Consider the following 13,114-nt stretch of genomic DNA (forward strand, 5'->3'; position numbering starts at 1 on the left):
ACGAATCCCAATAACATGCCTTGATGGACCGTTAGATGACGAGTGTCACGGATCTTGACATGTCTTGCGAGACATTATACCGGTGTTAAGCGTATGTTTCTGATCGCGATCGGGGCCGATTTGGATTGAGCTTGATCCGAATTGTGTGTTGCTACACGGTCATTCGGGATCGCGATCTTGCGGGATCCGGATGATAGCGATCCGAGAATCGCGATCAGGCCTCTTGATCGCGATCTTTGCAGCAACCTTAATCCACTTTAATCTACATTGCTCTAATTTGTACCAACCTTAATCCCCCTTGCTCTAATTTGTACCAGCCTTAATCCACTTCAATCCACCTTGATCCACTTTAATCCATCTTGCCCTAATTTGTACCAACCGTAATCCACCTTGCTCTAATTTTCACCAACCTTAATCCACCTTAATCCATACAGATGATAATTTTTGGTAGCACTCGTTGAGGACAACGCCACCTTTTTGCCTTGTGGGACATATAATGATGTCGCATTAAAACGTCAGCTCTTCTGTTGCAAGCAAACGTGACGGACCAATAGCGCGCTCCCGCCGACGCAGACGCCGCACCAACAACGGAAGTTGCAGAAGCCACGTGACCGGAACTCCGCCAGTCTCGGCCGCGCTCCCAGGTCTAACTTGCACCTATAGAACGCGACCGATATGAGACGGTGGGAGCGCCCTAGAGCACTCCGCATGGGCTGAAGTGCGGTGCTTTGAAAGAAGCAGCCGAATGTGTTCCGAGCACTCGATTTCTACCATGCACCCGAGTCTACCGTATCGATTAGAAGAAATGGGCAGGCCGTATATTGCTTACAGGGCGGATAACGAGTGGTCATTTCGCGAGAAATCATCACGACCATCTTACTCATTTCGTATTGCAGACAAAAATTGCTAATATTGCATCTGATCCCTATAGGCGTGGGCTAATTGACATCCCTTAGGTAAATATAAGCTTATTCGAGCAATTGGATACGAGCGCGTGGCTTAGTAAAAGACAGTTTAGGAAAAGGTGTAGAACAAGGAAAACAAAAGTAACCATTTATACAAAAGCGAAAGGTGACAAATGCATCTACAGTAGTGAACAAAAAGATGTCTTACTTTGCATTAGGGTCCTGTGATCTAAACTGCTCAGAATGTTGGTGCCTCGTTATGCCAGGCCGATAGCCTAGGGGCAATAGTCTCTTGAACACGTGCTTCCATCTTACGGTATTCATATCGCATAGACCCACCCGCCCTGCAAACAACGTGCACATTCCAAGGATGCATCTCGAGGAAATCGTATACATCAACCAGTATGACATAGTACGTGCGCGCTGGTGTGGGGAATTTTAATGATAGGTGAAGTGGTTAGCCGAGCAACAGGCTCGGTATGCTGCTGCAGGTTTCATACCTGACAAGAGATCAAAGAACGTGAGATCATAAAAAAAGAAAGAAACAAACAAACGCATCTACATCCGCTCTCACAACAACTCCCGGAAAGAGGCAGCAGTGAACACGATGAAATGAACAAATTGGAGCATCATGCCACCGTCGATAAACAAAATATTACCCATATCCGTGGTGCAGCCAAAAGGACAGAAACGGATACCCCTTTTGTTTATTGACGGTGCCGTAAAGCTCCACTTCGTTCATTTCTTGGTGCTCACTGCTGCCCCCTTCCGAGTTTTTTGTGCGACTGAAAGGATTGCGTGTACCTTTTTTTTTTCTTTCTTTTCTCCGGTCCCTCGATCTCTTGTTATATATTGAACATGTCGAGCCTTTTGTTTGCTCGGCTAACCTCTCCAGCTATCATTAAAGTTTCTCTCTCCACTGCGCAAGTATTTTGACATACTGGCTGGCGCATATACGGTTTGCTTGTGATGCATTGGTGGAATACGCAGGTTGTTTACAAGGAGGGTGGATTATGCGATGCGAATAATATAAGATGGCAGCACGTGCTCAAGAGACTATTGGCCCTACGCCATCGGCCTGGCATAACGAGACACCAACATTCTGAGGAGTTTAGATCGCAGGACCTAAATGCAAAATATCATATCTATCTATTTGTTCATTGCTGTATCTGCTCTTGTGATATTTTCGCTTTTGTATAAATGTTCGAATTTGTCTGCCTTATATTTTCTGCATCTTTTGCTACATTTTTTTACTACGCAACGTGCAGGTAAACGATTCCTCGAATAAATTGATATTTAAATATTGGATACCAATTAGCCACTGCCTAGGTTCAGATGCAATATTACAAATTTACAACAATTACAACAGGAAACAAATGGGATGATCTTGATGATATCTCGCGAAAAGGCTGTTTCGTATGGAGAAACACCTTACAAAAACGGTAATCAATCCCATCATTACACCCGCAGGAGCCAGAAACATCAGAATAGTATAGTCGTAACGCCAGAAGGTGCGTACGTTTTCCAATAATAAAATGGAGTTAAAAATTTCCACACATCAATGTACCCCCTTACGTGAGCATAATTGCTTAGTCCAAGGTAGTCTTGTAATCATGCAGTAATAACCGCCAGGTTTCTGTATAACAACTCTTTTACGCAATAGTATTCACCGATTTAGCGACCTCCCGAAATTCGTGTACCAAATAATAAGTAAGAGGTGCATTTAGGGCAAAATTTTTTTTTAATTTTAGATATAATTTATATTGTTTTGCGCAATGTTTGGACAAGGCACGGCGCTCATGTGGAGCTCTTATTTCAGGGATGACCACGTGTTGCCCACCTCACAGCACAAAGGGAATTTTAGCGGTTCCTTTTCCGGAAAACAAAGAAAAAGAAAGATTCAGTAATTCTACACGTGATTCCACCATCCCAAACATTTTGCAACCGCTGCTTCTCATGTTTCGCGCAAACTATACTGATAACAATACAGATAACATGCACGAGTTCGAGAACACAAATCCCCGTTTCGCTAAACACGCAGACCAATCACGCCTTCTTATCTTCGCTTAAGGGTTTATAGTCATAATCTGTATCCTTTTTTGTTTATTTTTGCGGTGATAAGATAAGCGGCCTCACGCGAGCAAGTTGTAGTTATATATGCATGCCACTTTGTGCGCCACACTTAGTTGTATAATAGCTATTTCTCCGCTCCGCCTATCATTGATATGTTCTTTTTTCTCCTCAGATAGCAGCTTGGACAAGGACATAGATAAAGAAGCACCGCGAATCTGACAGGAGTGCCTCGAGCTTAAAGCGGACCGTTGCACATTTCGTATCTCTCCTCATTATGCTGTCGCTCTATTTGTAATTACTTTGGCTTCGTGACAACTGTCTAGAGGGTCAGGCAAAAAAAAAAAGAAAAAAAAACACAATCAAATATAAGCTTGCGGCGCATGATAGTACTTGCAGACGTTATTAAATGCGTCTGTCAGCTTCGACCTTTACCTTCAATGGAGAACTAGCCACTGCATAAACTTTAACAGACCTACGAAAAAGAAAAAAAAAAAAAATCGCGCGTCAATTGTAGTACGGCTACGGTTCTCGGCCAGTGAGAACGTCGCTGTAACCAATGTGTCAAAAGCAGTAAAATGAACTGCTCTGCAGGTGCAGCCGATGTTCGCCATTTCTTTTCCTCTTGAAAATTACAATCTATCGCCAACTGTTCACCAAGGTTAGTGGATAATGTAGGCGTAGTTGTGAACCGAGTTATTCTATACATACCGGGCGTTCGTATTTTACCTTTTTTTTCATATCTCGAACAGAATAAAAAGTCCAATGAGCACGTGGCGCGATTCGTACTGTTCAGGTTTGATAACGTGAATAGATGGACTTTGCAGGCCCGACGAATCGATCGCAATGTCCACGTAGGTAACCGAAATCTAAAAATAGTCGGCAATCAAATTTGGCAGTATTCCCTAAGGAGTCGTGTGATTATTATATATATTCTACCCGGAAAACAAAAGCAATGCGACACAATGATAGGAAAGTTGAGCGCCTTTGATGTACTGTTAATTGTCAAACTGCAGCAAATTATTTCAGGGATAGACGCATCCATTATAAAGCTTCCGAAAGAGCGCGGAAAAGAGAGAAAGTAAGCGAGAAATGATGCTCGAGAAAAAGTACGGTTGCATGAAGCAATTGTATGCGAAAGTATACCGGGTCACTTGATTAATGAGTCCTCCGCTAATCTAGGCGACCACGAATACTCTGCGCGTGCGTACTAGCTTGAAGGTCATTTTACGTACTCTGCCCGCGATGCATTTGCTTGTTAAGAAAACGCTCGAAGTGCATACTTTGCAGTGTTGCAAGCACTCCGATAGGGCGGTCCAAGTACATGATTGGCTTTGTGCGACGTGGTGTGGGTTTGAATACGAAAGCATTGTTCTCCCCATTACGCGAAAATACGCCGTCGGCGGCGTGACCGAGCGATGGTGCCAAAAATGGCCGACTGCGCAAAGAGTAAAAACACGTCATACGTTCTCGGATTGACGTGAAATTTCTCAGACAGGTTCCTGTAAACAACGTAAATAAATGGCTTTGAAAAGAAAAGATTCCTACATTTCGGTCTGGGTGGGAGTCGAACCCGGGCCTCGGGGTGCTAGACGATCACGCTTCCCGACGCTACGGCGGCTCCACGGTTCAGGCTGACTAAAGGTTTCATCAAATCGACTATAATGCTTACACATTCCCACGCACAAGCAGCCTTAAGTGTCTCTGCCGAATTTTCCCATCATCATAATCATCATCATCATCATCATCATCATCATCATAACCTATTCATGTCCACTGCCGGACGAAGGCCGGTTCCACCACTCCTTTATTAACCCTTTCTTGCGTCAGTCGAGTAACCTAACCTAACCAATGAGAGGTCGAAAAGAGCAAGGGTAGCTTAGATCCCTTGATGGAATAATTAATTCGCGAAGTTTAACGTCCCAATTCAACCGAGCTAGTATGTAGGAGAACAGAGCTAGTATGTAAGAGGGCCCCACGTTGATTTCGTCCAATCCACGGTTCTAGAAATGACGTGCAGCCAAAGCGTACGCGAGCGTCTACGGATTCTCGTTTCGAATTCTTCTTTTCTGGGGTTTTACGTGCCAAAACCAGTTCTGATTATGAGGCACGCCGTAGTGGAGGGCTCCGGAAAAATTTTGATCACCTGGGGTTTTTTAAAGTGCACTACAACGCAAGCACACGGGCATTTTTGCATTTCGCCTCCAACGAAATGCGGCCGCGATCTCGTGCTCGGCAGCGAGATCGCGGATCTCGTGCTCAGCAGCGCAACGCCTTAGCTGACTGAGCCACCCCGGTGTGTTCTCGTTTCGGATTCTCGGTATGTCTTGATTTCAAATTCTCGGTGTGCCTTGATTGTGGCTCTTTGGGCGTGTTACTGCGAGATCACGACAATTCGTATTTATCACAGAAACATGCAGTCGGTCAGAAAAAAGAGAGACGACAGACGAACGCTAGTCTGCCGTCTATTTTCTTTTTCTTTTGTTTGTTTCTATCCGTACGTGCGTAACAATTTGTAGTGATCCCGATTTGTCGCTCGTATTGTAAATTCGGTGAACGAGAAGACATCGAGGGGAACCCATTAACCGCCATGGCCACGAGCGGCGCTGGCTAACACTCTTAAGGATCAAATCTATACCATACGAAAATACCCGAGAATGAGCACGTGACAACTGCGCCCGTATCTCAATTAGTAAGAGCATCGCACGCGCAATGTCGAGGACGTGGGTTCGGATCCCACCGTCTTCAAGTAGTTCTTCGTTCACTTTTATATACCTTTCAAAGTTTTCAAAATTTATTAAAAGTTTATTCAGAATCAAAATGTACAAAAAGACGAAATGGTAGAGCCAAGGGAAAGAAGCTGAACCCGTCAGCTTGACTGGCTTTCGGCTCGCCACTCTTCAAAGCAGAAGAGTGGTATGCGAGAACGTTATTCAAGACGAGCATTCAAAGATCAATTTCCTTATCATTTCTGCATTTCATTATAAAACAACGAATAATTATTTTTATGTGTCCATTTGCTTCACATGCATTATATTCGGGAACCAAAACTTTTAAGCCGTCAAACGCTTCGTTCGTATTAGGTGACGAAAAAACCAAGTGCTTCTGTTGTCACATTATGTATATATATATATATATATATATATATATATATATATATATATATATATATATTGATTTCTCTCCTACGCGGCACCAACACTGTGCTATGTATAATACACGAATTCGCGTTACTATCTGCATGATTTCTCGGTAATTTCCTATGATTACGCGAGTATTAGACTGACATCACCGTGAGTTAAGTTCGAGCCCCTCCGTGCAAAGCTTACTAGTTTGTCCTCCAACAAACTTCGATGGGGCGCCTTCCTGCTACCGTAATTGCTGGAGTACAACCAGCGGGCGCCAAATTCGTCATCTCGCAAAAGTTGCTCGAAGCACGGAAACGATAAGAAAATACGTAATAAGAATAAAATAAAATAATTAACAATACAAACGCAATAAAAATGTTAAAAATTATAATAAATGGCCCATCTCTCTCAATATACATAGGTTTTCAATTATTATTACATGAATTACCTTAGTGAAAAAAAATATATGTATAACAATAAAGATCAAAAAAATAATAACAATGATTAAGTTTTGAAATACTTTACCAATGTTAAAACTGTGGCCACTGTTTTCTGTGCTGAACAGTGCCTTTTAATCCTTTATTCTAGACGAACAACTTTTGTATTGCCTTTTAAACTTCTTTTGCTTGTTGTTCCTCTTCGAACTTTTAAAAGATTGTGTGAATTAAGTTATTTGCCGATGTCCTCTACAAATTTTAGCTTTTTGCATATTTTATTTCTGCGTATGCTTATATGTATAGATTTCATTTTATTTGTTGCTGAATTGTTTATTTCCTTTCAATGTTTTTTCTTGCGTTGTAGAGTTGCATTGATTTCATCGCTCTTACAATTATGTCCTATGTAATCTTTTCCCGTTTTCTCGTTTTCCGTGCTTGCATTTGTTCCACTGTTATAGTAAATAACCGCGGGTCCCGTTATAGTCGTTGAGCTTGAGAGCCCTTTTCAGTATGCTAATATGCCACATTTTTGTAGCATTTGGACGAGCTCAATAGACATTCTGATTTATTGATTCTGCAAGAGTAATAAGGAAGTAACAGACCACAGCTTTCACTACCAGAATGCACGCGTTAACTGCAACAAAATACGTTTACGCTTTATCTTCTCCAGCTTAAGCTAAAGCGGATTAGAATATGGGACTACTTTCAGGAGCGCTCTTACTTGCGCGGCGCGTTTTGTCTTCATTTCCACAGAAAGTTGTGCGCGAGCAACCCATGCCCGTTTATTCGGACGAGGCAGAAAAATGGCGGGAGAGGATACCTGTATAGCTGCAGACCTTCTTTTCTGACATTGGCGTAGCAAAGAAAGTAAGAAAAAATAAACAGAGAAAAATTAAAGAAAAAGAAACAAAATGAGGAAGGTACGGCAGAAAGTATATTTGTTGCGTTTTGTTGTTTTCCTGATTTCCTGCTAAGCATTTTCTTTCTATTTTGTTGTTACATGTTGTTTGCTTTACATCGTGCTGTAACACGTTTTGATGAATTGCGCACTTATCCATGTGCCATGCGCTTTTTTATTTTATCGTATATGCTTTAACCTGTGTACCATATATTTCCGCATTGCTCGGTCTTCTCTTCTGTGCTGCGATTCTGTGCTCAAATTTTATTTACCATGTATTATACTTATAGTTTTCGTTTTTAGCTGGTTGTGTATGAACTGCTGAGATTTTGACGTCCCCCTTACACAATGCCCTACGGGCCTGTAAGGTATTTCAAATAAATAAATGAATACATACAACACGGGACCACACCAGTTTCACAAGCGCAATTCGTTTGCACTTTTGCGCGCTAGGAACTGCGTATACGGGGAGGAGTACGGGACCTTTCGCTATCTTTACATTCCATCTCCCAACGTCCCACCATATCCGTGTTTCCTAAACGCACCTCGGTGCGCATGCTCCGTAGGTGAGTCAGGGTGTGGCGCGCGTTATGAACACGACACTTCTTTTCGCACGCGTACATCGCCAGCACGTTTTGCGAGGACGTAGTTGGGCAGTTTACAGTCTACTCGCCGCATTGTATAGTATGCATAGTCGGGAGTTAATCATGAGCAGCAACACGCGGTACTCGTGTTTCAAAACTGCACGCCGTCAGCGACATACAAAAAAAAAAAAAGCAAATTGAGAATTAAACACAGTTCGAATTACTGGCATGCAGTAACCATTTTTTTTAGTACGTTGACGCCACCGTGAAGTCTTGTAGCCTCAGTGGCGGTGTACACCGTGTTGCAGGTCGCATTGAAGCCGACTTGAAGTAAAGTTTGCTGAAAGTCGCGCCGATTTCAAATATGAACCCGACTGCGTGTGCGGTGTCACGCTGCCGAAAAAAAAAAGAACGCCCCCTTCTCGATTGAAATATCCAGCGAGACGGGGATGTCCATGTATTTCTCTTGTCCGTGTCTTATTTTTGCGCCTGAAGCGATTTCTAACCAATGGTGGACATTTTGCCTCGCCCCTCATGCGACCCGTTGGATAGCATTCTCGTCGGACCCTTCGGTCTCGTTAAATTACATTCAGGCTCTGAATTCTTTCTGCTTCGCAGGAGGAGCGCGTACAGCGGCATGATAACGCTTTACGCAAGGTTATGCAAGGTGGGACTCGTCGGGTCGCAGCAAGAGTCACGGTGATGTTGGACACCATTCGCTGGAGTGTCGTTTCTGTTTGACGTCAATATACCGGGTGTTTCAGCCAACACTTTCAAAATTTTTTAATGGTTGCCTGTGGCAGATAGCACAATTACAATTCAGTGAGCTGGTCTACTCAAAGAGGGGGGCATTCCTTGCACAAAAAATTGAAATACATAATCGACTAGTTCACAAAAAAGTCACTAATTAAGCTTTTATCTAATTACCTTATGGACCATTTAGCAATTTACAAATTCTAGCCGTGGCAGTTCGCAAGGCGGATCCACTCGGAACGATTTCTCAGGATGACACCTAGTTTCGAGATATTATTTTCCGAACTTTGCGGTAAAAAATGCACTACCGTTCCACTTGCTTTCTAACAAAACGTCGTTTTATGCACTGAATGCGCAAAAGTATCTGGAACGCCAATGCTTTCTCCGGAATGTTCGGAAAGAGTACCTCGAAACTGGTGTCATCCTGAGAATTCGTTCCGAGTGAATCCGCCTTGCGAACTCCACGGCTAGAATTTTTAAATTGCAAATTGGGCCATAAGGTAATTAGTTACAAACCTAATTAGTGAGTTTTGGTTAATTAGTCGATTACGCATTTCAATTTTGTACGCAAGTAATGTCCTCCTCGTCGAGTAGGCCAGCTCATTAACTGGAATTGTGCTATCTGCCACAGGCAACTTGAAAAAAAAAAATTTTTTTTTGAAAGCGTTCGCTGAAACTCCCGGTATAATAAAAGTCGGCTGTCTGCTACGACAAAAAAAAAAAAAAAGAAGTTCGCGTGATACCTGACACACCGTCGGTCAGAAGAATGTTCCACACTCCCCGCCGCGAATTGTGTGGCGCTGGCTAACACCCCGAGAGTTATATATCTTGTACACGTGAATACCCAAGAATGTGGACGTGGGGAGCAGCCGCCGCCTTAGCACAACTGTCAGCGAAACGGGCGCAGGTAATACGGAGGTTGGGGTTCGCATAGTACCGGCGGCTAGTTTTTTTTTTTTTTTCGTCCACGTTCCTTTTCCTTCATCTTATCATTCGTACACTTCCATTAAAGCTACAATTTATTACCCCAATGCTTTTGCTTGGCTTCATTATCTTTTGCCTTCATATGATTGTGGCGGCGTGGATAAGACAGCAAACGTCGATAGCCGATATTCTAGTTGACATTAAGAGAAAAATAAAAAATGGAGCTGGGAAGGTCAGTGTAATGCGTAGGGTAGATAACCAGGTGGACCATTAGAGTTACAGAATGGATGACAAGGGAAGGGAGGCGCAGTCGAGGACGGGAGAAAATTAGGTGGGGCGATGAAGTTGGGACATTAGCAGGCGCCAGTTGGAATCCGCTAGCGCAGGGACAGGGTTAATTGGAGATAGCAGGGAGAGGCCTTCGTCCTGCAGTGGACATAAATATAGGCTGACGATGACGATGATGGTGTTGTGGCGAACCAAAAATCGGGCGTTTCCCATCTCGCTCACTCGATTCTGTACGTTATTTGTAGCGTTTAGTAGATTCATTTCAAGGAGTTGTGTCGGGGAAGTGCACTGCAAAATAATGTACCTCCTTATTCACCTTTAGGGGTGTAAATTGTTTTACAGTGTGAGCGGGTCTCAGCCTGGCGTCATGCTCTGGATGGATGACAAGCGGCGGGCTTGGTCAACGTTGGCTTGGCGTCCTGTTCCGTCTCGCTGTTCGCGTCGTCTTGGTCATCCGCTCTGCGCTTAGATTCTGATTTAAGCCGCACTGGAGGATACACCGACAGCATTTGCGTTTCTTAGTCTTTACCCAACCAGAGGCGCTCGGGCGGAGCCACTACCGGCATATTTCTCGAAAGGCTGGATACAGCACAGGCCAGAAAGTATTTCAGCCGATCACACTGAGTAACGAGCTAAGATTTTTCACGTCGTCAGCAGCTACATTTCAAAAGCGTGCACTTGTTGCTCTGAAAGAGTTTTCGGGCGGCCACTGACGACGTCGAGAAATATGAAGAAACAAGCGAATGCGCGATGGTTTTGTTTGGACGTAATGACATCAAACGTTGCATTTCCTTTAGAAGCGCTAATGCACATGTAGACTTTATAGCGACATTTTGAAGTTTTATTACATACCTGCAGCGTTTGCGACATTTGCAGCTGCGTTTCTTTGCGCGACATTTCGTGCGCTCAATATTCGTTGTGCATTTGCATCGTCTTAAGATGAGTTTCTTTGACCTCTTTGATGACCTATGGCGTGCGATACGTATGTTTCGATTATGCTCCCGTGAAAACGAGTAGTCGGCAACGTCGCTTGGCGCCAACGCCACCTTAATTAGTAGTGCCAATTAAAGAAAAGTGGGATCATTCAGCTAGTGTACTCCACCTCTCTAATAAACTCGCGCAAGCAAGCAGTAGGACAACTCTACCGTGGTGTTCAGAATACTTCGGTGATCAAAAGCGAGATAACCGTGGAAGTGTGGGCATGCGCTGACGGTTGTTTGCCCGTTAGCGCAAGTAAATCATGGCATACCATTCAGAAGTGCTTGGTGGCTTACAAGTGGGAGACAGAATCGGTTCCTTCCTCCCCTCTCTTCTGGCATCACTGTGGACTGAATGCATCCAGGAGAAACTGAAATCAAGTCAGCGTGAAGTTGGATTGTGTTTGGGGACAAGCTCCTCAGCCTTCAATCCCCATACCGTCCTCCCCTTCCCGAAACCGCGTTGCAAGTTTGTCGCCATGCGAGCGCACTGCCACTATATCCAGCTTCTCAAAAGTCAGACATTTGCGTTCGAAGCAACGCAGCTTTCACTGCGCGGTTCACTGACAATGATCAACAATCGCGGTATGCCGCACATTTTCGCAGAGGGAATCCACCCTGCCTCTTTTTTTTTTTTGTTGTTGTTATTGTATGTGTGTTCGTGGTCTTGCGCAGAAGCAGCATCTGTCTTTATCGAGCCATTTACAATGCTTCGAGCGGAAGCGGCAGTTATGTATTGGCCTATAGAATCTCACGTTGTGCAGACAGCTATCGGTACAGCTGGTTTACGAAAAAAAAAAAAAAGATAAAAAAAAGTGTTTACAGAGAGAAAGATTTCGGGTCTGAACGCAAGGTGACAGTGTGACAGTCCGATATCACCACCTAATTTGACGAGCATATTACAACTAGCTCACCTTGTAGGCTCCATCGACGAGTCGCACCATTTCCTCGTACTCCGCCATGGTTGTTGTTCCGCTCGCTGTTCGGGGGGTGGTGTCCCTCGGAATTAATCCTCCGCAAACGACACACCTCACGCAAGAACAAGAGCACACGTCACCACGACGAAAAACACACTTATCATACGCCGCGTCGACACACGTTTTGAGCAGTCTGCATCATCGCGCTTTTGACGGCCGCGCAGAAGAAAACAATTTACGCGACGAAGACCTCCTACAGCGGCGTTAAAGCACCGACGACGACGAGGCAAGCGGCAACGTGCGCGGTGAGCCCGGGGCTGCTTTGCACTCCGAAAGATCCTCCGAATGCGACGAACTCGAGCCTATCTCTCTTTCCTCGGTGAAGCGCACGCTGGCGAAGGAACAACCGCGACCGACAAGCGCTGGAAATGCGCTGGCCAGAAGCGCATACCGATGCTGGCGAGAGGTTTAGCGAGAGGAAGAGACGAGCGCGTCTGCTCTCAACTCAACCGTCCAATGGGAAAGCGACGCCGCTACGTCACTTCCGGAAGCGGCGGCGCGGTTCGCAGCAGCAGCTGCGGGCTTTCCGAAAGCAGACGCGCTTTCGCTTTCGTCGTCGTCTGCTGCCGCGCCCGCGCCCGTGTCGTCTGCTGTCGCGTGCTCGTCGTAACACCTGCCGAACTACCACAACCCACAGCTTTATTTATGTTATGTATTTGTTTATTTAGTATACCCACAGCGCTGTGGGTACTAAATGGGTACAGAAGAAAAGCATAAAAATTGCAGGTTTACATAAATTCGTGTAAATGAAAAACACATTATTATACGTCGACACAAAAGCACACAACCGCGTTGCATCAAACCACGTCGGTCAGAGGCCCGTTGCAGATGTCACATGTCACATTTCCATGGTAAAAAAAAAAAAGTGCACAATGCACAATGATAACAAAGATTCATAATAAAAAAGGTAAATAACAAAGCGAAGAATAAATTGCAACAGAACGCGGCATTGAAAAAAAAGGTACAGTACAAAAAGGTCAAAAAGAAGCACTAAAATAAAAGAATATCATTTGCAACTAGGCTTCTGTATAGGTCATGGGGATTGTTAGACGTACCCGCGATATTTTTCAGGCCTTAGTGATCAAAAGATTTTATCTATTTTAATGCAGAAAAGAACTTGTTAGTAAAAGAGATTCCTACAACTGAGGAAGGTACTCGTTTTCACCGACTGAT

The 13,114-nt window shown here is 44.2% G+C and overlaps 1 protein-coding gene across 6 annotated transcripts in view; it reads right to left on the minus strand.

Annotated features, from left to right (window-relative positions):
• Positions 1–12,325, minus strand: part of LOC119452830 (brain-specific angiogenesis inhibitor 1-associated protein 2) — a 261,090-nt gene extending 248,765 nt beyond the window's left edge. For 5 of the 6 annotated variants that reach the window (XM_049667303.1, XM_049667304.1, XM_037714784.2 and 2 more), the window contains exon 1: positions 11,879–12,324. In XM_049667303.1, the coding sequence (XP_049523260.1) occupies positions 11,879–11,926 (48 nt within the window). In that variant the 5' untranslated portion in view covers positions 11,927–12,324. Of the gene's footprint in view, positions 1–11,878 lie in introns of all 6 variants that reach the window. The other variant, XM_049667306.1, reaches the window with a different exon arrangement.
• Positions 12,326–13,114: the final 789 nt, after the last annotated feature.

Source organism: Dermacentor silvarum, chromosome 5 (assembly GCF_013339745.2).
Source record: "Dermacentor silvarum isolate Dsil-2018 chromosome 5, BIME_Dsil_1.4, whole genome shotgun sequence".
In the NCBI taxonomy this organism is placed as follows: Eukaryota; Metazoa; Arthropoda; class Arachnida; order Ixodida; family Ixodidae; genus Dermacentor; species Dermacentor silvarum.